The 25,518-nt window shown below is 48.3% G+C and overlaps 1 protein-coding gene across 1 annotated transcript in view; it reads left to right on the forward strand.

Moving 5' to 3' along the window:
- The window catches only part of ASNS (asparagine synthetase (glutamine-hydrolyzing)), a 225,167-nt gene that overhangs the window by 699 nt on the left and 198,950 nt on the right, over positions 1-25,518 (forward strand). The window contains exons 2-3 of the mRNA XM_063921342.1: positions 9,515-9,779; positions 21,777-22,014. Coding sequence (XP_063777412.1) covers positions 9,531-9,779; positions 21,777-22,014 — 487 coding nt within the window. The 5' untranslated portion in view covers positions 9,515-9,530. The remainder of the gene's footprint in view (positions 1-9,514; positions 9,780-21,776; positions 22,015-25,518) is intronic.

The following is a 25,518-nucleotide window of genomic DNA, read 5'->3' on the forward strand; positions in this document are numbered from 1 at the left end:
CCGATCATTCCTATTACTGATGGTAGACACGCCGTGCCGATATTTACACAGTTAAGCGATTATCAGCCGACTGCGCGCGCGCCGCGTTACCTTTGCAAAGTCGCTTGCGGATTTAATCGCTAAGTGATTGACAGTCAGGGACCATTTGGCAGCAGTTATGGGGAGTGGCGGCAAACACGCAGGCGTCTTGCATCGTGTTTGTTGCGATCGGTATTGGGCCTGCCAGTAAATCCGGTCAGAAGATGATCGCTGTTGGGTTATGTGATATCTTATGGCACAATGCATGCAATATTGTACATTTTTTCTTTTTTAACTAAATTACCATAGAAACTAAAGGAGTCAAGACAGGTTTGCCAGGGGGCATGTACACATGGCCAAAGTACAGCAAGGCCATTCATACAGCTGATTGGCTAAATGCATCTAAGTCCCTCCCAATTATGCTAATATTCTCATAATACTGATGCAATCCATTTGCAAGGTTACTGAGAATGACTGATCAGGATTTTTACTTTCTAACCTTTTCTAACCCTTTCCAATTACACTCAAAATTTGTTTCCTTTTATGTTTTATGTACCATGGAATAACGTACTTAGGCCCAGATTTATGAAGCCTTGAAAAGTGATACATTTCATGGTGATAAAGTACCAGCCAACCAGCTCCTAACTGCCATGTTACAGGCTGTGTTTGAAAAAGGACAGTTAGGAGCTGATTGGCTGGTACTTTATCACCGTACTATTTATCACTCTCCAAGGCTTGATAAATCTGGGCCATCATTTTGACAGTACCTAAAATCACACCTCCCAACTTTACAGGCTGTGGAAGCGGGAATCCATTCGCCCGTCGCCAAAAGGGGCTTGACAACACAAAATGGACGTGGCTTCATAGGAAGGCTCCGTGGCTTTGCAGCAATGCCGCGATCGCAAGCCACGACCCCTGTTCTCGTCACTATGGGGACATGGACAGCGCTTAGTGAGCTGCTGGCATGCCCCCAGTACCTCTTTCTTCGTGAATAGACGCTGTGTGCGCATGTGCAGAGCGTCTATTCACCCTGCTCTGCAGCGACTGCAAAATCCTCCCAACTAGCCCCCCCCCCGCCCCCCCACTGCGCGACACTGCTACACACGGGTGGGACAGCGGAACAGTCCCAAAAAAAAACGGGACTGTCCCGCAAAAATCGGTACAGTTGGGAGGTATGCTAAAATGACCTAATCTGGTTCTTATGCCCTTATTTATAAATGAATAATACATTTCACTGTGAGTGATAAATTACACCAGCCAGTCAGCTCCTAACTAATACCCCTGTCACACCACCAATGCCGGATCACACCAGGGAACTGGAAACAGGTCATTCCCGGGTGGGATCCGGCATTGGACCCTAACAGCTGGCTTACCGACTCATCTCCGCGCCGCCTCTCCCTACTGTAGTGAACGGGTCCCTAGTCGCATCGACCTGGGAACCTGTTCACACTGCCACTGACCCAGTATTCAACCCGGGAATAACACTGCTTTATTCCTAGTATTCGACCATGGCCCTTTCACACCGGGTTATTTGTGCGGATTGAAAGGGGTATTACATGTCACAGGCTGGGTTTGAAAAATTACAGTTAGGAGCGGATTGGCTGGTGCAATTTATCACTCACAGTGAAATTTATCACTCATTGATAAATAAGGGCATTAGTACCTAAACAGACCTAATTCTGGGCCTAATACAGATCTGACCGCTGTTGTGCGAATTCGCACAGTGGACGATTATCAAACGACTATGCATGTGTACGGATCGTAATGCACAGGCGCGAGGCCAAACTGTGAAAAAATCCTGCATCTTTTTTGATTGCTAGGCGAATGCAGGTTGATTGACAGGAAGTGGACGCTTCTGGGTAGTTTTCTGGCAGTGTCAGGAAAAACGCAGGCGTTCCCAAGCGTTTTCAGGGAGGGTGTGTGACGTCAGCTCCGGCCCCAATCAGCCTGTTTCTATTGCACCGTAGGAGTAAATCCTGGGCTACGCACAGACTGCACAGACTGGAAAAATCATTCAGTGGTTAGTGAGTTGCGAAGGGATTTGCAGCTGGCCGGCGTTTGCAAAGATTTTCGCACGGCGTACACAGACGGGTGTGGTATGGAAGGTAGATAGTAACTAGGTCGACAGTGTCTAGGTCGACCACTATTGGTCGACAGTAACTAGGTCGGCAGGGTCTTTAGGTCGACAGGGTCTTTAGGTCGACATGGTCTAGATTGACAGGTCAAAAGGTCGACATGAGTTTTTAATGTTTTTTTGGTGTAGTTTTCTTCGTAGAGTGACCAGGAACCCCAATTAGTGCACCGCGTCCCCTCATATGGCTCGCTTCGCTCACCATGCTTCGGGCAAGGTGCCTCGCTTCACTCTGCACAGATTACCGTTCCAATCGTAGTCCACGTGGATCGTTAAGTATGAAAAAGTTAAAAAAAGAAAAAAATTGTGAAAAACTCATGTCGACCTTTTGACATGTCGACCTAGAACATGTCGACCTAGAAACCCTGTCGACCTAGTTACTGACGACCAATAATGGTCGATCTAGATAGTGTCGACCTAGTTACTGTCGACCTAGAGACCGGATCCCAGGCAGACTTGCACGGGGCGGTTATTCACTCTGTCTGGGCGCTGACTATCCAATCGCAAAAATCTGCAAATTTGCAGAGGAGCGACCGGTCTGAATTAGGCCCTAAGTTACTTAAGTTGAAACTATATGAATTTACTGTGGAAATGTTTGGAATGAGTGGTTTCCATATGTAATTCATATATACACATGTGTCCTGGTACAGCCTAGCGGTGCAGCGCACTCTGCGCTACTGCCGGCTCCCGAGATTTGCTGGAGTGAGTGGACGCACACACCCGCGATCCATTTGCTTCTATGGGAAAGCTGCGGCTGCGAATGGAGCAAAGCCTGCGAGGAAGTAGCAGGACACATCTGTAATATAGGCACAGTGTTTCACACATAAGGATATATTGCATGGTTTTGTTTTATACAACATATAAATTCCTAAACCCTTTCAGGGTTCAAGAAATCTGGGTAGTTCCTCCAATATCAGGATAATTGGGGGTATGATATTTTACGTAAGAGGTTTTAGAATTAGAGCATACTTGCCTACTCTTCTGGAAGATTTGGGAGAATCCCTAATTTTCAGGTAGTTCCCACACCTCCGGAAGGGTAGGCAGTGGCCGCACCATGGTCTGTTACACCAGGTACGTCCAAGGGACCCCTTCACGGACAGTAGGCGTGGTGCTCGGAAAAGCTTTGTGTAAAGGGGATTATGGCTTCACGGGAGCCCCGCTGACATCATTAAAGGGGTGTGGCTTCATGGGGAAGTCCCCATTTACCTCACTCCGGAGAGCGTGCTAGCATTGATGTGAACGCATCTGCTTGATTGACTGGCAGAGGCGTTCGCGGGGAGGTCGAGTGCGGCATCATGATGTTCCGGGGGTGGCGAAGCGGCATTACGGGAGTGTGGCAAAGAAAATTAGTTCGGGGTGGTCACATGATGTCATACGTGGCCACTGAGAACAGGAAAATGGCGGCGGCCCGACTATCTTTACAGGCAGGCTGTGGAGGCAGTGGGGCTTCCCTTATTCAGCGATGCGATCGCAATTGAATTGCGATTGCATCGCTGGCCTCCGTTAGCATGCTGGTCGGCCTAGCCCTGTGCTGAGCGACCACAGCATGGGAGTGATAGCAGTTGCAGTTTTGCTTTTTTAGCAAAACTGCAACTGATGCTGAATGAGTGTTACCGCCTAGAAGGGTGACACCCAAGAGCAACCTGGAGAGGCTCCCACCCCCCTTGTGATATCAACGAGGGTAAGTGGTTCTCCCGCATTCCACCCACTTCCTAGTGTACAGTGCAGGGTGAGGAGATTAACATTGGGAATCCGTGTGAAGTGGGCGGGGCTAAATGACACAAATCTCGTCGTTTTGCCCCAACCTTCACCACTGGCCCACGTATTGCAGAGTTTTCCTTATGCTACAGCCGGGGACGAATGAAGTGAATGCCCGGTCCCAACACCTGAAGTCTGCAGCAGCACACTCTCTCTGGGATTCTCCCGGAGAGGTGGTATCAAAGTAGGTAAGTATGAATAAGAGTAATACTCTTTCCAGTCTTTGGCCAACACTGCTATCTGTATGCCGCCCTTGCAGATCACCGTGAACTATGATCTGCAAGGCCGAATACTACGCTAATAAAAATAATCTCTTACAGGTGTGTCCTCATACATTGGTAAATAGCCCCGCTAGGCACCCCAGGTCCCAGTTCGAGCCAAGAGTCTTTCTCGCTCAAAAGTGCTTCTCTTTCTCAAAAATAAAATAACTGGGAGCGACAGAACTAATTTCCTAGATTACACTGATCAGTTTGACATTTTGCACATCTGTGTGCGACTGCGTCTGAATCTGTGTAAGAAGTGCTACGATGCAGCGGCTGCAGCTTTATCTCACGCCAAGTTCCATTCTGCTTCATCTGTGACTTTGTACTTGTTTAAAACTAATTTTTGTTAAAGTCGCAACCCAGTGAATCTAGAACACTTTCAGTGGCGCTTTGCTGCAACTGCCATGCTAATAGTTAAACAAAACTAAGGTACGCTATTCCTCTCAGAGCGTCTCAGTCACACCAGGCGTCTTGCACTGTATGGTGTATAGATGCTAGGGGGGAAATTTACTAAGCTCCATGTTTGTTTGAATTTGCAAACACGGGAGTATATGGTCAATTTGTAATCACGGAAATTTACCAAAAACAAAACATGGGAGCGTTGGCTCAAATACAAGTTCATTACATGGGGTGTAATCACAAATTTGATCAATTACACCATTGGCCAAACTCTTTTCATAGAAAGGACAGAACATGGAAATTTACCAAAATTTGTGTTTGCAAATACACCCGTGAATTGTCCAACTCGGCCAAAAATGCACCACCTCCCCAGCAGTATGTTTGCAAAATCGACCATGATAATTTCATTACTTACAATAGAAAATATATAATTTACCCATAAAAATTAAGCAAAACCAATATACTTATTATTAAAAAACAATAAAAAAACAACAACAACAGTTCCCAATGATTTTGGATACAATAACCATGCTCATTTTATATTTAACTTAATAAGCTGTATATACACAGGTCCTTTTTTTTTTAAATGTGAAGTGATGTGACATGTTTTTTTATTTGGGTTATCCATATACAGGTTGAGTATCCCTTATCCAAAATGCTTGGTACCAGAGGTATTTTGGATATGGGATTTTTCCGTATTTTGGAATAATTGCATACCATAATGAGATATCATGGTGATGGGACCTAAATCTAAGCACAGAATGTATTTCTGTTTCATTTACACCATATACACACAGCCTGAAGGTAATTTTAGCCAATATTTTTTATAACTTTGTGCATTAATCAAAGTGTGTCTACATTCACACAATTCATTTATGTTTCATATACACCTTATACACACAGCCTGAAGGTCATTTAATACAATATTTTTAATAACTTTGTGTATTAAACAAAGTTTGTGTACATTGAGCCATCAAAAAACAAGGGTTTCACTATCTCACTCTCACTCAAAAAAGTCAGTATTTCGGAATATTCCGCATTTCGGAATATTTGGATATGGGATACTCAACCTGTAATTGTTTAAAATAAATACACATATACCTATACACATATACACTATGGCCCTCATTCCGAGTTGTTCGCTCGCTAGCTGCTTTTAGCAGCTTTGCACACGCTAAGCCGACGCCTACTGGGAGTGAATCTTAGCATAGTAGAATTGCGAACGAAAGATTCGCATAATTGCGAAAAGAAACTTCTTAGCAGTTTCTGAGTAGCTCGAGACTTACTCTGCCACTGCGCTCAGTTCAGTCAGTTTCGTTCCTGGTTTGACGTCACAAACACACCCAGCGTTCACCCAGACACTCCCCCGTTTCTTCAGACACTCCCGCGTTTTTCCCAGAAACGGCTGCGTTTTTTCGCACACACCCATAAAACGTCCAGTTTCCGCCCAGAAACACCCACCTCCTGTCAATCACACTCCGATCACCAGAACGAAGAAATTTCTTCATAAAGCCGTGAGTAAAATACCTAACTTATTAGCAAATTTACTTGGCGCAGACGCACTGCGGACATTGCTCATGCGCTTTAGCGACTAATCGCTCCGTTGCGAAAAAAATAATAACGAGCGAACAACTCGGAATGAGGGCCTATATACACCTGTACACTAGGGTGGTCATTCCGAGTTGATCGCTCGCAAGCAGTTTTTAGTAGCCGTGCAAACGCTAGGCTGCCGCCCACTGGGAGTGTATCTTAGCTTAGCAGAAGTGCGAACGAAAGGATCGCAGAGCGGCTACAAAGTTTTTTGTGCAGTTTTAGAGTAGCTCTAAACCTACTCAGCGCTTGCGATCACTTCAGACTGTTCAGTTCCTGTTTTGACGTCACAAACACGCCCTGCGTTCGCCCAGCCACGCCTGCTTTATTCTTGGCACGCCTGCGTTTTTCCGAACACTCCCTGAAAATGGTCAGTTGCCACCCAGAAACGCCCCCTTCATGTCAATCACTCTGCGGCCACCAGTGCAACTGAAAAGCTTCGCTAGACCCTGTGCAAAACTACATCGTTCGTTGTAATAGTACGTTGCGCATGCACATTGCGCCGCATACGCATGCGCAGAAGTGCCATTTTTTTGCCTCATCGCTGCACAGCGAACGAATGCAGCTAGCGATCAACTCGGAATGACCCCCTATATACACATATACACATATACCTTGCACATAAAAATACGTAAAAATGTAAATATCTAAATGGGTTTTGTAGTCATAATTAGTAACATAAGGGCCTATTCAGACCTGATCGCTAGGCTGCAATTTCTCACAACCTGCAATCAGATCTGAACTGCGCATGCGTATGCACCGCATTGCGCAGGCGCGACAGACCGCAGCAACGGGGATTGTCGGCAAGCGAAGGGATGGTGTAAAAATTCTGAACGCACTGGCGATCGCAGGAAGATTGACAGGAAGAGGGCATTTGTGGGTGGCAACTGACCGTTTTCAAGGAGTGTCTGGAAAAATGCAGGCGTGTCCAAGCGTTGGAAGGGCGGGTGTCTGACGTCAATTCCGGTCCCGGACAGGCTGAAGTGATCGCAGTGGCTGAGTAAGTCCAGGGCTGCGCAGAGACTGCACAAGATCAGTTTGTACAGCTCTGCTACACATGGGATTGCACACTTGCACAGCAAAAATACACTCCCCCTGTAGGCGACGACTATCTGGTCGCAGGGCTGCAAAAATCGCCTGCTAGCGATCAGGTCTGAATTACCCCCTTTGTGACATAGTAGTGAGAAAATTACACTTTTCATAAGAAATTACATATCACTTCAATAACAACGTACACATTGATGTATGTACATTTTGCAATGGAATATGGACGCAAATGACAGACTGGACTCAAAACCAGCTATTACAGGAGTGTTTGGTGATTCTCGCCTAAAACACGCCTGTAAAATACGACTGCATACACCATCGGAAAACACGACCCCGCAAAACACGGAAGCATTGTAAAATTCTGTATTTCATTTAAAAACATGCTCCTGTGTTCGATCGTTCCCAGCCGTGTTTCATCCCGGACAAACACGGGTCATATACAGTTCTTAGTAAATTTACCCCTAGGTGTATGAGGGCAGATCTGTATGTATGGTACATCTATGATCAAGAGAGCAAACCCATTCCATTCCAAATCCTAAGGAATCCTAGATTCCCCTCCAATCTCATAGATGCTGCAACCGTTACCGCCAACTAAAGCTACACGCTCCCCGACTGGCGATGCCAATCTGATAAACTCTCTCATTTGATGTTGCCCATTTGCAGCCAATCAAATTCTAGCTATTATTTATCTAGTACTTGCTACAAAGTGAGAGCTGGAATCTGATTTGTTGATACTGTATGGGAAATACCTAAACTTTATATGAACTTATTTAGTAGATGGAGCAAAATAGTGCTCCCCAAAGTTGCCTCTGTCTAAACGCACTGTGCCGTGTCTTTACCACTGAAAACAAGAAGAACCATGCAGAAACATGCCACAGAAATACATCTACTGTGTGGGACAGCAGTGCAGGGCTGTAACTAGGTGTGTGCCAGTGGTGTCTGGCACACAGCACAGATGCACTGTGAGCGCAGGACCACCGGCAACACCACTCCGCAGCTGTCGCAATGTGGGGTCCGCTTCCCCCCACCATCACCGCTCAGCTGCATTGCCCATCTACCTCTTCTCACATAGCTTGCCGGGCAGTGTTGCAGCTCCCCCTCCGCTCCCACTGTGTGCTGGGAGAGATTACATCTCTCCCAGCCCACCCACAATGCCCTGCGCTGCAAACAGTGCATCGTAGGGAGGAAAGGAGAGGAAAGGCCTGCCGGCTGGTGACAGGTAAGTATAATACTTACACTCTCTCTCACTCTCTCTCTGTCTCTCTCTCTCTCTTTTTCTCTGACTCTGCCTGCCTAATGTGTAAAAAAGGGGATTCTGCCTGCCTAATATGTAAAAGGGGGACTCTGCCTGCTAAACATGTAAAAAGGGGAACTCTGCCTGCCTAATGTGTAAATAAAGAGGGACTCTGCCTTCTGTAATGTGTCAAAAGGGGGGACTCTTGCCTAATGTGTAAAAAGGGGGACTCTGCTGCTGTAATATGTGAAAAAGTGGGACTTTGCCTGCCTGATGTGTAAAAAAGGGGGACTCTGCCTGCTGTAATGTGTAAAAAGGGGACTGTGCCTGCCGTAATGTGTAAAAAGGGGAACTCTGCCGCCGTAAATTATAAAAAGGGGACTCTGTCTGCCGTAATGTGTAAAAAGGGGGACTCTGCCGCCGTAAATTATAAAAAGGGGACTCTGTCTGCCGTAATGTGTAAAATCGAGCTCTGCCTGCCGTAATGTGTAAAAGGGAGCCCTGTCTGCCGTAAAGTGTAAAAGGGGGACTCTACCTCGTATAATGTGTGATAGGGGCTTTACCTGGCATAATGTGTAAAAGGGGACTCTACCTGGTGTAATGTTTGTAAGTGGCGCTACTGTGCGGCGTAATTTGAATAATGGAGACTTCTGTACAGCATAATATGAATTGGTATTATTTTGTGGCCATGCCCCTTTCCCATGAAGACAAGGCCCTATATTTTTGGTGCACGCCTAAGACTCACACTGGCCCTAATTTGTATATGGGTGGGGGGCGATGCTGTTTCTTGCACACAGCACAAAAATGTTGCAATGTATTAAGGCCGGAGAAGTGATAAAGCAGTGATAAGTGGAAGGTGATAACGCACCAGTCATTACTTACGGGATTGAAAAATGACAGGAGCTAACTGGCTGGTGCGTTATCACCTTGCATTTATCACTTCTTTATCACTTCTCCAGGCTTAATACATCTGCCCCCCTATTTGTTTTAGGATTGAAATGAATGTTCTGCTCATCTGTGTATTTCATTACCATCTCTGTCTTATCCATGTGCTTGTTTTTCATACATGTGCAGGAAGCGAGGGTTCAGGATGTGTGGCATCTGGGCCCTGTTTGGCAGTGATGAATGCCTCTCCGTGCAATGCCTCAGTGCAATGAAAATCGGACACAGGGGACCCGACGCGTTTCGATTTGAAAATGTCAACGGTTTCACCAACTGCTGTTTCAGCTTCCACCGGCTGGCTATTGTGGATCAGTTGTATGGTATGCAACCCCTTCGTATCAAGAAGTTCCCTTATTTATGGCTTTGCTACAATGGGGAGATTTACAACTACAAGCAGGTATTGGCTTTCTCTGTCACTGACTGTGCTTATGGTATGCATTCGTATAAGCACTCACTAAGGTTGTGTCTAGGGAGGCCAATCCCGGGATTGGGATAGGCGGGATCCCGGGATTTGGGCCCAAAAATGCCGGGATTTGAATCCCGGGATTGGAGCATCCAATCCCGGGATTCACGGGATTACATTGCGCATGCACGGGAGGGTGTGTGTAAGTAATACTACTTACTATTAGGCGGGCGGCAGCCATAGATAAACACTGAATGCGGCGGCACTTCAAATGTAGCGCCGGCCGCCAGCCAATCAGAGCTGGCGGATCGGCAGCCAATCAGGGAAGCTGCCGTAGCAACGGCAGCCAATCAGGAGCGACTGCTGCGGCCACTTCCCTGATTGGCTGCCGGTCCGCCAGCTCTGGTTGGCTGGCGGCCGGGGCTTCATTTGAAATGCCGCTGCGCTCAGCGTTTATCTATGGCTGCCGCTCGCTTAATAGTAAGTGGTATTACTTTCACCCACCTTCTCTCCGTGCAGTGCTAACAGACTCCCTCCCGCGCCGCTACCTGCTCCAACCCTCCCTGCTACCTGTATGTATGGACGGCAGCACAGCACCACTTCTTGTGTTCTCTGTGCTGAGTGTAAATCTTGGTATATGTCTTTATTCTGTATGTATGGACGGCAGCACAGCATAGTTCTTGTGTCCCAGTATTCTGAGTATAAATGTCAGTATGTTATTCTATATGTACGGACGTCAGCACCGCTACCTACATCCTCCCGCCCAGCTACCTACACCCTCCCGCACCACTACCTACACCCTCCCTCCCTTCCGCGCCGCTACCTAAACCCTCCCGCACCGCTACCTACCCTCCAGCGCTGCTCCCTACACCCTTTTTCACTGATCCCTCCCGGGATCCCGGGAATCCCGGGATTGAGCGTTTTTCAATCCCGATTCCCGGGATTGAAAAAACGGCCCGGGATTGGCCTCCCTAGTTGTGTCATTTGCAAGTGTATACTTATGAAAAGGTGCTTCTCTTTCTCTTAGTTCTGTAAGTATAAAACATAAAGTAATAAGTTGTCAAAAACCTTTCACTCTATTTTTTGCAGGTAGGGGCTAATTCAGGTTGGATCACAAATCGGCCATCCTGCGCATACGGCCACACTTTCGCAGGGCGGGGAGGGGTGTGGCAACGCTCCGTTTCCAGGGCGGAGATGGAGCGTTGCGGGGGGGGGTGCGTTGCAAACGGGGGGCGGAGGTGGCCAAACGGGGGCGTGCCGGGGGCATGATCATGGCGGCTGCGTGTCTTCACACGCAGCCGCCGTGATCTAGAATATGGCGGCGGGCTTCCTGGGGGCGCATGTAAGCTGCTCCAGCAGGAGGCTTCCTCAGTTTCTGCTGACAAGCAGAAATTGCGATGTTTTAACAATCTCTACTTGTTGAACGGGGGGAGGCACTGGTCAGCATGCTGGGCGGCCTTGCCCAGCGATGGGCGTCCCCCAGCATGCAATCCAAAGGATAGCAAATTCTGATTATTAACATGTGTCACTGCACTGTGTTATAGCTCTGTGTTTTCTGCCGTAAGCATGTCTGGGAAAAAAAATCTGTGTGTCCCTCTTGCAACACCAAGTTTACACCCTCTTCACAAGGGTCCCTACTATGGGGGTCATTCCAAAGTTGATCGCTAGCTGCATTTGTTCGCAGCGCAGCGATCATGCTAAAAAATGGCAGTTCTGCGCATGCGTATGTGGCGCAATGCGCACGCGCGACGTACCAGTACAACGACGATGTTGTTTTGCACAGGGTCTAGCGATGCATTTCAGTCGCACTAGCTGCCGCAGAGTGATTGACATGAAGTGGGCGTTTCTGGGTGGCAACTGACCGTTTTCAGGGAGTGTGCGGAAAACCGCAGGCGTGCCAGGAAAAACGCAGGGCGTGTTTGTGACGTCAAATCCGGAACAGAATGGTCTGAAGTGATCGCAAACGCTGAGTAGGTTTTGAGCTACTCTGAAACTGCACAATGGGGGTAATTCCAAGTTGATCGCAGCAGGACATTTTTTAGCAGTTAGGCAAAACCATGTGCACTGCAGCGGGGGGGGGGGGGGGGGGGGGGGGGCAGATATAACATTTGTAGAGAGAGCTATATTTGGGTGGGTTATTTTGTTTCTGTGCAGGGTAAATACTGGCTGCTTTATTTTTACACTGCAATTTAGATTGCAGATTGAACTCACCACACCCAAATCTATCTCTCTCTGCACATGTTATATCTGCCTCCCGTGCAGTGCACATGGTTTTGCCCAACTGCTAAAAAATTTCCTGCTGCGATCAACTTGGAATTACCCCCAATATACATTTGTAGCCGCTCTGCGATAGAACCGTTCGCACTTCTGCTAAGCTAAAATACACTCGCAGTGGGCGGCGGCATAGCGTTTGCACGGCTGCTAAAAACTGCTAGCGAGCGATCAACTCGGAATGACCACCTATGTACCCAGTGTTCTCTACCTTCACAAGGTTGTGTCTTGCAGGAACCTGCATGGATAGAATCATTCAAAACAATGATTACTAATATAAATTCAGAGTTAACTGCTGCAAAGCCGGAAAGGCAGACCCTGAAACAGTCTGTAGATAATTTCTTGGTTAAGACTGCTGACCACAGACAGGCTACTTAGCCCCCTCTGGTGGTCTCTCATAAACGCACACTTCCACAGGTGCTCCAGTCTGACTCTGATACTGAAATACCAGAGTTAGATGAGGAGAAGCTGGAGGTGGAAGATGACAATACACTGTCCCCGGGGGTTGAGGCCCTGATTTATGCAATTAGAAAAGTACTCAACTTACAGGATAAGGAGACAGAACCAGAAGAGGAATTGTTTTTTAATGTGAAACCAAAATACTCTGTCACCTTCCCTATCTCAAAAGAATTAAACTCCCTAACAAAAGAGGCGTGGGTGAATCCTGACAAGAAATGTAGTATTCCTAAGCGGTTACTAAACTCCTTTCCCTTTCCTGCTGAGGATAGGAAAGTTTGGGAAAACCCACCGTCCGTGGATACTTCAGCGTCCAGGCTGTCACGTAAAATCGTACTGCCTGTACCTGGGGCTATCTCCCTCAAAGAACCAGCTGACCACAGAATTGAGACTACACTGAAATCACTATATACTGCTGTGAGCTTAGCCCAACGCCCCACTATTGGTTTCGGCTGGATATCTAGGGCCATTGTTAAATGGTCCGATAATATAATAAATGGTTTTGACTCCCTACCTCAGGATGAGATCATTACACTGCTGCAGCATATTCAAGATGCTGCAAGCTTTATGAGCGAGGTAGTTAAGGAATTATGTCTCATTAATGGCCGTACCACGGCTATTGTGTTTTCGGCTCGCAGAACCCTGTGACTGCGACACTGGTCAGCAGACGCTGATTCCAAAAGGGGTGTTGAGAACCTTCCTTTTACAGGGGATGCCTTGTTTGGAGAAGAGCTAAACAAGTAGATATCTCAGGCGACGGCAGGTAAGTCTACCTACCTGCCGTATGCTGCACCTTCTGCTAGACGTCCCTACGCTGGGCCCTCTCTGCAGTCCTTTCATGTGGCAAAATACAGAGGCAGAGCCAGAGGTGCGTCCAATGCTGCAAGAGATTCTCGCAGTAAGTCACATAAACCAGCAGCTGCTGGAACTCGGGACCAGACCTCCGGATCCTCATCCACGAAGCTCTCCGTGTGACGGTTGGCCCCAGCAGCAAGGCTACTTCCAGGTACAGTAGGTGCTCGCCTTCAGCACTTCGCCCATGTGTGGGCAAAGTCTTCCGGGTACCTTGGGTGAGGGATCTCGTATCCCAAGGATAACGGCTGGAATTTCAGGAACTACCTCTTCTCAGATTCTTCAAGACAGCCTTACCAGCTTCATCTGTAGCAAGAGTTACCTTGCAAAAAGCAATTCAAAAACTGCTTTCCACAGGAGTTATTGTTCCAGTACCACCTCAGCTTCAAACAAAGGGATTTTACTCAAGTCTCTTTGTGGTTCCGAAGCCGGACGGCTTGGCACGGCCGATCTTGATCTCGTGTGTTCAAATTCAAGATGGAATTTCTACAGGCAGTGATCTCCGGTCTGGAGGAAAGGGAGTTCCTGGTATCTTTGGATATCAAGGATGCATACCGTCATATCCCGATATGGCCGCCCCATCGAGCGGACTTCCTCAGCAGGCACGACCTCCATCCGGGGGAATGGGGCCTTCACTCTCAGGTGTTCCAACAACTGGTTCCCCGGTGGGGCTGTCCGCAGATAGACCTGATGGCTTCTCGTCTCAACAAGAAGCTCCGTCGTTACTGTTCTAGAACAAGGGATCTGCAGGCTGCAGAAGTGGATGCTCTGACGGTGCCATGGAACTACCAGTTTGTATACCTGTTTCCTCAAAAACCCCTCATTCAAAGAGTTCTAAAAAGACTCAAAAAGGAAAGAGTTCAGGCAATTCTAATTGCCCCGGATAGGCCTCGACGGGCCTGGGTACGCGGACCTCCTGACCATGTCTGTGGAGGAACCCTGCCCTCTGCCGCTACTCAAGGACCTTCTTCAACAAGGACCGTTTGTCTATCCGGACTTACTTGCGGCTATATTTGACGGCTTGGAAGTTAAGAGGCAGATCTTAACTAGAAAATGTCTCCCATCCAAGGTTGTTTCTACTATGGTCCAGGCCCGTAAGGTGGTCACGTCCAAACATTACCACCGTATCTGGAAGAAATATGTCTCGTGGTGCGAGGGTAGAAAATATCCTCCTGCAGAATTTCGACTTGGCCATTTTCTGCTTTTCCTACAAGCAGATGTGGATAAGGGCCTACGGTTAGGCTCAATCAAAGTTCAGATTCCGGCTCTCTCTATATTTTTCCAGAAATAACTAGCGGGACTCCCAGAAGTACAGACTTTGCTTAAGGGTGTTCTTCACATTCAGCCACCCTTTGTCTCTCCCACAGCTCCGTGGGATCTCAACGTGGTCTAGACTTTTCTACAGTCGGACTGGTTTGAACCTCTACACAGGGTAGACTTGAAATATCTAACGTGGAAGACAGTCACGTTGCTGGCTTTAGCCTTTGCAAGATGTGTATCAGAATTGGGGGCCTTATCCCGTAAGAGCCCATATTTGATATTTCACAAGGATAGGGCTGAGCTCAGGACTCGCCCGCAGTTTTTGCCGAAAGTGGCATCGGCTTTTCACATTAGTCAACCGATAGTGGTTCCGGTGCTGTCTGACACATCGGTTGCTCCAAAGTCCTTGGACGTTGTGAGGGCTTCGAGGATTTATGTCAAGAGGACAGCTCATCACAGGAAGTCTGACTCCCTTTTTGTCCTTTATGACGCTACCAAAATTGGTTATCCTGCTTCTAAGCAGTCTGTTGCCCGTTGGCTCAGGTTGACCATCCAACAAGCCTATTCTTCGGCAGCATTGCCATTGCCGAGTTCTATCCACACGAGCCCACTCCACACGGTTCTTCCTGGGCGGCTGCCCGAGGTGTCTCGGCCTTACAGTTGTGCCGGGCAGCTACTTGGTCTGGTTCAAACTTCGAACATTTGTAAAATTCTACAGGTTCGACACCTTGGCCAGAGATGACCTTCAGTTTGCTCAGGCGGTTTTGCAGGGGTCTCAGCACTCTCCCACCCGTTCTGGGAGCTTTGGGACTTTCCCATGGTAGTAAAGTACATTCCCAGTATCCACTAGGACGTTAGAGAAAATAGGGATTTAATACCTACCGTTAATTCCTTTTCTCTGACGTCCTAGTGGATGCTGGGAACTCCGTAAGGACCATGGGGAATAGACGGGCTCCGCAGGAGACTGGGCACTCTAAAAGAAAGATTAGGTACTATCTGGTGTGCACTGGCTCCTCCCTCTATGCCCCTCCTCCAGACCTCAGTTAGATTTCTGTGCCCGGCCGAGCTGGATGCACACTAGGGGCTCTCCTGAGCTCCTAGAAAGAAAGTATATGTTAGGTTTTTTGTTTTACAGTGAGACCTGCTGGCAACAGGCTCACTGCAACGAGGGACTAAGGGGAGAAGAAGCGAACCTACCTGCTTGCAGCTAGCTTGGGCTTCTTAGGCTACTGGACACCATTAGCTCCAGAGGGATCGACCGCAGGACCCGTCCTTGGTGTTCGTTCCCGGAGCCGCGCCGCCGTCCCCCTTACAGAGCCAGAAGCATGAAGATGGTCCGGAAAATCGGCGGCAGAAGACTTCAGTCTTCACCAAGGTAGCGCACAGCACTGCAGCTGTGCGCCATTGCTCCTCATGCACACTTCACACTCCGGTCACTGAGGGTGCAGGGCGCTGGGGGGGGCGCCCTGAGCAGCAATAAAAACACCTTGGCTGGCAAAAATACCACAATATATAGAGGCTATATATGTGGTAATTACCCCTGCCAGAATCCATAAAAAAGCGGGAGAAAAGTCCGCGAAAAAGGGGCGGAGCTATCTCCTTCTGCACACTGGCGCCATTTTCTCTTCACAGTGTAGCTGGAAGACAGCTCCCCAGGCTCTCCCCTGTAGTTTTCAGGCTCAAAGGGTTAAAAAGAGAGGGGGGGCACTAAATTTAGGCGCAATATTGTTTATACAAGCAGCTATTGGGGAAAATTCACTCAGTGATAGTGTTTATCCCTACATTATATAGCGCTCTGGTGTGTGCTGGCATACTCTCTCTCTGTCTCCCCAAAGGGCTGTGTGGGGTCCTGTCCTCAGTCAGAGCATTCCCTGTGTGTGTGCGGTGTGTCGGTACGGCTGTGTCGACATGTTTGATGAGGAGGCTTATGTGGAGGCGGAGCAGATGCCGATAAATGGGATGTCGCCCCCTGTGGGCCGACACCAGAGTGGATGGATAGGTGGAAGGTATTAACCGACAGTGTCAACTCCTTACATAAAAGGCTGGATGACGTAACAGCTATGGGACAGCCGGCTTCTCAGCCCGCGCCTGCCCAGGCGTCTCAAAGGCCATCAGGGGCTCAAAAACGCCCGCTCCCTCAGATGGCAGACAAAGATGTCGACACGGAGTCTGACTCCAGTGTCGACGAGGTTGAGACATATACACAATCCACTAGGAACATCCGTTACATGATCCCGGCAATAAAAAATGTGTTACACATTTCTGACATTAACCCAAGTACCACTAAAAAAGGGTTTTATGTTTGGGGAGAAAAAGCAGGCAGTGTTTTGTTCCCCCATCAAATGAGTGAATGAAGTGTGAAAAAGCGTGGGTTCCCCCGATAAGAAACTGGTAATTTCTAAAAAGTTACTGATGGCGTACCTTTTCCCGCCAGAGGATGTTACGCTGGGAGATATCCCCTAGGGTGGATAAGGCGCTCACACGTTTGTCAAAAAAGGTGGCACTGCCGTCTTAGGATACGGCCACTTTGAAGGTACCTGCTGATAAAAAGCAGGAGGCTATCCTGAAGTCTGTATTTACACACTCAGGTACTAGACTGAGACCTGCAGATAGTGCTGCTACAGCGTGGTCTGTAACCCTGTCAAACAGGGATACTATTTTGCGAACATAAGACGTCGTCTTATATATAAGGGATGCACAGAGGGATATTTTGCCGGCTGGCATCCAGAATTAATGCAATGTCCATTCTGTCAGGAGGGTATTAGAGACCCGACACTGGACAGGTGATGCTGACTTTAAAAGGCACATAGAGCCTTATAAGGGTGAGGAATTGTTTGGGGATGGTCTCTGGGACCTCGTATCCACAGCAACAGCTGGGAAGAAAATTTTTTACCTCAGGTTTCCTCACAGCCTAAGAAAGCACTGTATTATCAGGTACAGTCCTTTCGGCTTCAGAAAAGCAAGCGGGTCAAAGGCGCTTCCTTTCTGCACAGAGACGAGGGAAGAGGGAAAAAGCTGCACCAGGCAGTCAGCCAGTTCCCAGAATCAAAATTCTTCCCTTGCTTCCTCTGAGTCCACCGCATGACGCGGGGGCTCCACAGGCGTAGCCAGGTACGGTGGGGGGCCGCCTCAAAAATTTCAGCGATCAGTGGGCTCGCTCACAGGTGGATCCCTGGATCCTTCAAGTAGTATCTCAGGGGTACAGGCTGGAATTCGAGGCGTCTCCCCCCCGCAGTTTCCTCAAAATCTGCCTTACCGACAACTCCCTCAGGCAGGGAGGCTGTGCTAGAGGCAATTCACAAGCTGTATTCCCAGCAGGTGATAGTCAAGGTGCCCCTACTTCAACAAGGACGGGGTTACTATTCCACACTGTTTGTGGTACCGAAACCGGACGGTTCGGTGAGACCCATTTTAAATTTGAAGTCCTTGAACACATACATAAAAAAATTCAAGTTCAAGATGGAATCGCTCAGGGCGGTTATTGCAAGCCTGGAGGAGGGGGATTACATGGTATCCCTGGACATCAAGGATGCTTACCTACATGTCCCCATTTACCATCCTCACCAGGAGTACCTCAGATTTGTGGTACAGGATTGCCATTACCAATTCCAAACACTGCCGTTTGGACTGTCCACGGCACCGAGGGTCTTTACCAAGGTAATGGCAGAAATGATGATACTCCTTCGAAAAAAGGGAGTTTTTAATTATCCCGTACTTGGACGATCTCCTTATAAAGGCGAGGTCCATGGAGCAGTTGTTGGTCGGAGTAGCACTATCTCGGGAAGTGCTACAACAGCACGGATGGATTCTATACATTCCAAAGTCACAGCTGGTTCCTACCACACGCCTGCTGTTCCTGGGGATGGTTCTGGACACAGAACAGAAAAAAGTGTTTCTCCCGCGGGAGAAAGCCAAGGAGCTGTCATCTCTAGTCAGAGACCTCCTGAAACCAAAACAGGTATCGGTGCATCACTGCACACGAGTCCTGGGAAAAATGGTAGCTTCTTACGAAGCAAAATTCCATTCGGCAGGTTCCATGCAAGAACCTTTCAGTGGGACCTCTTGGACAAGTGGTCGGAATCGCATCTTCAGATGCATCGGCTGATAACCCTGTCTCCAAGGACCAGGGTATCTCTACTGTGGTGGCTGCAGAGTGCTCATCTTCAAGAGGGCCGAAGATTCGGCATACAGGACTGGGTCCTGGTAACCACGGATGCCAGCCTTCGAGGCTGGGGGGCAGTCACACAGGGAAGAAATTTCCAAGGACTTTGGTCAAGTCAGGAGTCGTCCCTACACATAAATATTCTGGAACTGAGGGCCATTTACAATGCCCTAAGTCTGGCAAGGCCTCTGCTTCAAAACCCGCCGGTACTGATCCAATCAGACAACATCACGGCAGTCGCCCATGTAAACCGACAGGGCGGCATAAGAAGCAGGATGGCGATGGCAGAAGCCACAAGGATTCTCCGATGGGCGGAAAATCACGTCTTAGCACTGTCAGCAGTGTTCATTCCGGGAGTGGACAACTGGGAAGCAGACTTCCTCAGCAGACACGACCGACACCCGGGAGAGTGGGGACTTCATCCAGAAGTCTTCCAACTGTTGGTAAACCGTTGGGAAAGGCCACAGGTGGACATGATGGCGTCCCGCCTAAACAAAAAACTAGATATTGCGCCAGGTCAAGGGACCCTCAGGCAATAGCTGTGGACGCTCTAGTGACACCGTGGGTGTACCAGTCGGTTTATGTATTCCCTCCTCTGCCTCTCATACCAAAGGTACTGAGAATAATAAGAAAACGAGGAGTAAGAACGATACTCGTGGTTCCGTATGGGCCAAGAAGAGCTTGGTACCCAGAACTTCAAGAAATAATATCAGAGGACCCATGGCCTCTACCGCTCAGACAGGATCTGCTACAGCAGGGGCCCTGTCTGTTTCAAGACTTACCGCGGCTGCGTTGGACGGCATGGCGGTTGAATTCCGGATCCTAAAGCAAAAGGGCATTCCGGAGGAAGTCATTCCTACGCTGATAAAAGCCAGGAAAGAAGTAACCGCAAACCATTATCACCGTATTTGGCGAAAATATGTTGCGTGGTGTGAGGCCAGGAAGGCCCCAACAGAGGAATTTCAGCGGGGTCGTTTTCTGCACTTCCTACAGTCAGGAGTGACTATGGGCCTAAAATTGGGTTCCATTAAGGTCCAGATTTCGGCTCTGTCGATTTTCTTCCAGAAAGAACTGGCTTCACTGCCTGGAGTTCAGACATTTGTAAAGGGAGTGCTACATATTCAGCCCCTTTTTTGTGCCTTCTGTGGCACCTTGGGATCTCAACGTGATGTTGAGTTTCTTAAAATCACATTGGTTTGAGCCACTTAAAACTGTGGATTTGAAATATCTCACGTGGAAAGTGGTCATGTTATTGGCCTTGGCTTCGGCCAGGCATGTGTCAGAATTGGCGGCTTTGTCATGTAAAAGCCCTTATCTGATTTTCCATATGGATAGGGCAGAATTGAGGACTCGTCCCCAGTTTCTCCCTAAGGTGGTATCAGCTTTTCACTTGAACCAACCTATTGTAGTGCCTGCGGCTACTAGGGACTTGGAAGATTCCAAGTTACTGGACGTAGTCAGGGCCTTAAAAATTTATATTTCCAGGACGGCTGGAGTCAGGAAAACTGACTCGTTTTTTATCCTGTAGGCACCCAACAAAATAGGTGCTCCTGCTTCTAAGCAGACTATTGCTCGCTGGATTTGTAGCACAATTCAGCTGGAGCATTCTGCGGCTGGATTGCCGCATCCTAAATCAGTAACAGCCCATTCCACGAGGAAAGTGGGCTCATCTTGGGCGGCTGCCCGAGGGGTCTCGGCTTTACAACTTTGCCGAGCTGCAACTTGGTCAGGGGCAAACACGTTTGCTAAATTCTACAAATTTGATACCCTGGCTGAGGAGGACCTTGAGTTCTCTCATTCGGTGCTGCAGAGTCATCCGCACTCTCCCGCCCGTTTGGGAGCTTTGGTATAATCCCCATGGTCCTTACGGAGTTCCCAGCATCCACTAGGACGTCAGAGAAAATAAGATTTTACTCACCGGTAAATCTATTTCTCGTAGTCCGTAGTGGATGCTGGGCGCCCATCCCAAGTGCGGATTGTCTGCAATACTTGTATATAGTTATTGCCTAACTAAAGGGTTATTGTTGAGCCATCTGTTGAGAGGCTCAGTTATATTTCATACTGTTAACTGGGTATAGTATCACGAGTTGTACGGTGTGATTGGTGTGGCTGGTATGAGTCTTACCCGGGATTCAAAATCCTTCCTTATTGTGTACGCTCGTCCGGGCACAGTATCCTAACTGAGGCTTGGAGGAGGGTCATAGGGGGAGGAGCCAGTGCACACCAGGTAGTCCTAAAGCTTTCTTTAGACGTGCCCAGTCTCCTGCGGAGCCGTCTATTCCCCATGGTCCTTACGGAGTTCCCAGCATCCACTACGGACTACGAGAAATAGATTTACCGGTGAGTAAAATCTTATTTTTCCTATAGTCCGTAGTGGATACTGGGCACCCGCCTCAGTGCTTCGTATTCCTGTTTACATGGTTGTAAGTGTTCTTGGTTGGGTCTGCTGTTGCTGTCCCTGTGCCCATGTTTGGTTAGCGTCACTATCCTTTATTATATTTAGCGTTGCTTTCCTCTGTTCTGGTTAGCTCTGCTATCTTTATTGTTGTTGTGTGTTGGTTCGTTACCTCACCGCTTTTTGTGTTTATATCCTTCTCTCAATGTATGTCCGTCTCCTCGGGCACAGTTTTCCTAGACTGAGTCTGCTAGGAGGGGCATAGAGGGGAGGAGCCAGCACACACTAATGATTTCTTAAAGTGCCAGGCTCCAATGGACCCGATCTATACCCCTTGGTACTAAAGTACATTCCCAGTATCCACTACGGACTACGAGAAAAGGAATTACCGGTAGGTATTAAATTCCTATTATTGTGTACAAATAGGATAATGCAAAAGTAGCATTTACTACTAACACTGTCAAGCTGCAGCCCTATGCTATCCCTAGTCTATCCCTGTGCTTTCTGTGAGCTATATTATTATCATCATCATCATCATTATTATTGATATTATTAGTAATAAAATGGTATATTGCATTTTTTATTTTTGTAACAGCTGCAGAAACATTTGGGTTTTGAGTATCAGACTCTGGTGGACGGGGAAGTTATTCTTCATCTCTACAGTAAATATGGAATAGAGAAGACGGCTGCCTTACTGGATGGAGTTTTTTCTTTCATCCTTCTGGACACAGCCAACCGGAAGGTGTTTCTGGGAAGAGACTCGTATGGAGTCCGGCCACTCTTCAAGCTCCTCACTGACGATGGGTTTTTGGCGGTTTGCTCTGAAGCAAAAGGTAAGTGCAAGAAGAGGCAGGAGCCAGGGACGAGTCTAAAGTGTAAATGCTTGAACTTCTAGTTGCTCAGCCTTTATAAAATACTGATTTTGATCATGTTTATAATCTCCTATATAATAGCCCAGGTCTGTGACTCTGTGCCTGTGTGTATAACGCTGGGCGTGGCTAGGAGCTCTCATTGGGTTAGCAGCAGGTCTATCACACCCAGTCCACAGCTGATTGGGCGAGAAACGCCCTCCCACACAGGTTACATCCAATGGGAGGCTCTGTCCTTTGGCTGCTGTGTTCCCAGAGCAGGATTAACAATGGGGCTGATGGAGCTGCAGCTCCAGGTCCACACCCCAAAATAGTCTCACTGCATCTGGAGCAACATACCCTCCAGCAATTTACACATAAAAATCGCTACAAATTCGAAAAAGGGGGCGTGGTCATGCGTAAGTGGCGTGGCCACGCCCCTTTTCCTATACTTTCAATGGAAGTTTGGAAAGCCAAAAATCGGTACAGACCATAAAAAAAGATACTGTACCTGCCAAAAAGGTACAGCTGGAGGGTATGCCACTGCATCTGCAGCAAGTCTCTGCGCTGTAGATAGGGGGGGGGGAAATCCTTTTACTGCACCGTCCTATGTCCTGCTGCCAGTCCGCCTGCCCCCTCCGGCATCTACAATCCCCACTCCCTAGCCGCAGCGCAGGTGGAACAAAAGCTGCTGCGGCCACTGGCATAGATGTGTATGATAGCAGCGCAGCGGAAGGCTTTCATAGCCCTCCCTGCACCGCATACTCTCTGTGCCCCGGAACCTCCTCTGGGCGTGATGTCACAGAAGTGCCTCCCTGCCACAGCCACGCCCAGATCCCCAGAGGCCCTGACTCCGAAACACAGCACCTGGGCTGCCGGCCTGGAAGCCCCGAGATGGCTAATGTAATGGATAGAGTGGGTGATATCGTGGAGGGTAATGCCTGGACGCTGAATCAATGTAAAAGGTGACAGTGCTGTGCAGTGCAGTGGGTGTGCAGTGTCACTGACACTGCACAGCACTCTCACCTTTTACATTGATTCAGCGAGTCAGTCAGTTCTGCCAGCCAGTCACTATTGTTAGCGCCTGCATTACAGGGAAGTAGACGCACTAAATAAACGATAGCTCCCAGCAGCCCCTCCCCCACCCGTGGAACCCCTGCAACCACCCCTCCCCCACCCACAGGCACCCCGGGACCTCCTCCCCATCTGCCTCTCCCCCACAAACTCCACTGCCCCAATCACAGCACCTACTAGGTGATTCATCAGGCCCTGCGTGCGCTGTTCATGCCATTGCAAGGGGCTACGACCCCTTAACCATCGCATGCCCTTTGTCCGTGCAATATTTAACCACTCACACAATTATGATTGGAGGTAATACTCCATATAATACAAATATTGCACACCACAAGGGCGTGCAAGGGTTAAGGGGGCGTAGCACCTTACGACGGTGTGAAGAGCGCCCATAGGGCGCGATAAATCACCTAGTAATACTGTAATAATAATAATAATAATAATAATAATAATAATATGAGTACTGTATATGACAGTTTGCATGGATGTCACTTCTGTAGACGTTGGTTTCATCGGCTGTTCTTTAGTCAGTGGTTCGGGACTGTAATCAGTGGTTGGGTGGTATGTACTAAGCATTACATCTGCGTTGCAATATATCTCACCACTTACTGTGTACATACTGGCGTTAATAATGCCAGTATGTACCTTAAAATGCCCTGTCCATTGCGATAAAAGGACTTCCGTGTTTAGGATATGGGAGTCCTTCTGCACATGTGCAGATTAACCTGCACCGCCACAGGGGATTTTGGGAGGGATCCGATTAGATCCCTCTCAGAAGGAACACGAAAAGAAGCCCAAAGATTTCTCCCACAGGGTCTAAAGATGGCGTCACCCACCGTATCCAAACTCCGGAATGTATCACATTCCAGGGCTTCGTACATATGGAATGGATTTTTGGAGTCTTGGCTGCATTTTCAACTTTAGTACATTCCCCCCCCACTCTGAGTGTTAGGCAAATATGTGACTGCTGTTTTACTGCAATGAGACTCCCATTAGGGAGACTTTGGAAACCAGTTGTGAGGCTTTAGCAGATCGCTGTATCTCCTGATAACACCTCATTAATGACTCGCGTCCCCTATATTGAGCATATCTTACCACCTGCATATGTGCCTATGCAGGCCTGGAAGCATTTGGCGTGACAACCTTATGACCGTAGAGGTGGTACTGCATGGTGGAGGAAAGGGGTAATCTGACATAAGCACAGATCAGTGAGGGCGTGTTCATGCAGATGCAGCCCATGCATGCCAGAATGTAGGCACGTATATGCCTGTTAGAAGGTGTATCTATGGCACCTGCTACAGGGCAGGTATAAGTTTACCATGATGAGTTTTATTACATCAGCCCCTAAGTATTTTAAGCATGCTGCAGGTAAGTGTTAAGCATGCTGCAGTTAAGCAGGTAAGTGCTGAGCAGGGCTATAGCATGTCACCCTGGGTCGTCCTTTCCGCCCCCAGCTCCAGGGATATCTTGATGTCAAGAGTAGGCCAGAAGCAGGCAGCTGAGTGCTGGGGACATCTTAAGAACTAGGCTGAAAGGTGCGTTTCAAGGCAAGCCAAATGCAAGTGCCGCCTGACCTCAGTCTTGTGCCCTGACCGGCGGCACTGGTCAGGCAGCCCTAGTTACGGCCCTGATGCTTAGACAGAATCCTACATTGCTAGTGTCCCCATGCTATGGAGAGGGCTAAAAGCTGTAAAGCCCTGTCACGCCTAATGAGCTCGGGTGTACCTAGAGGTGGAACGCCAGTCTCAGTCCACACTCTTGTCATTGTATACCCAATGAATAAAGTTTTAATTGAAAGTGTTGCCATGGAAATGGGGATCCCAGAAGTCACATGTGCTGTAAAGAGGTTACCGATATAGGGCCTGATTCTGAGTCACATGCAACTTCAAAAGCATGGGGGGAGATGTACAGTATGAAGCAGTGAAAAGAGTGGAGAAGTGAGCCAGTAGAGATGTTGCCCATGGCTACTATCTATAATTTTAGAATATACTTGAAAATTGTTGCTTCAAAGCTGATAGGTTGCCATGGGGAAACTTCTCCACTGGCTCACTTCTCTACTGTTTACACTGCTTCATACATCTCCCCCTGTAGTATGCATACATATCAGGACAGTGGCTTCGTGTAGGGCTTGTGTTCCCTTTCCGTGAAATGGGCATCTCTGGGTGTCTGTGGAGCTACCTTGTGAATGCACGCAAGTGATCCATTTTGTGGGAGTGTTATGGAAGTGTTGTGCCAGAGATCTGTGCTATCCTAAAGGCCCGTACACACTGGCTGATATATCGGCCGTTCTCTTGAACGGCCGATATATCGCAGGTCCGTCGGCCAGTGTGTACGGCCGATACGTCTGTGAACTCCGTCGTTCACAGACGTATCGTGTCGGCCGCGCAGCACAGCCGACGGCCAATATATCTACCGATA

The sequence above is a fragment of the Pseudophryne corroboree genome, chromosome 5, assembly GCF_028390025.1.
Source record: "Pseudophryne corroboree isolate aPseCor3 chromosome 5, aPseCor3.hap2, whole genome shotgun sequence".
Lineage (NCBI taxonomy): Eukaryota > Metazoa > Chordata > Amphibia > Anura > Myobatrachidae > Pseudophryne > Pseudophryne corroboree.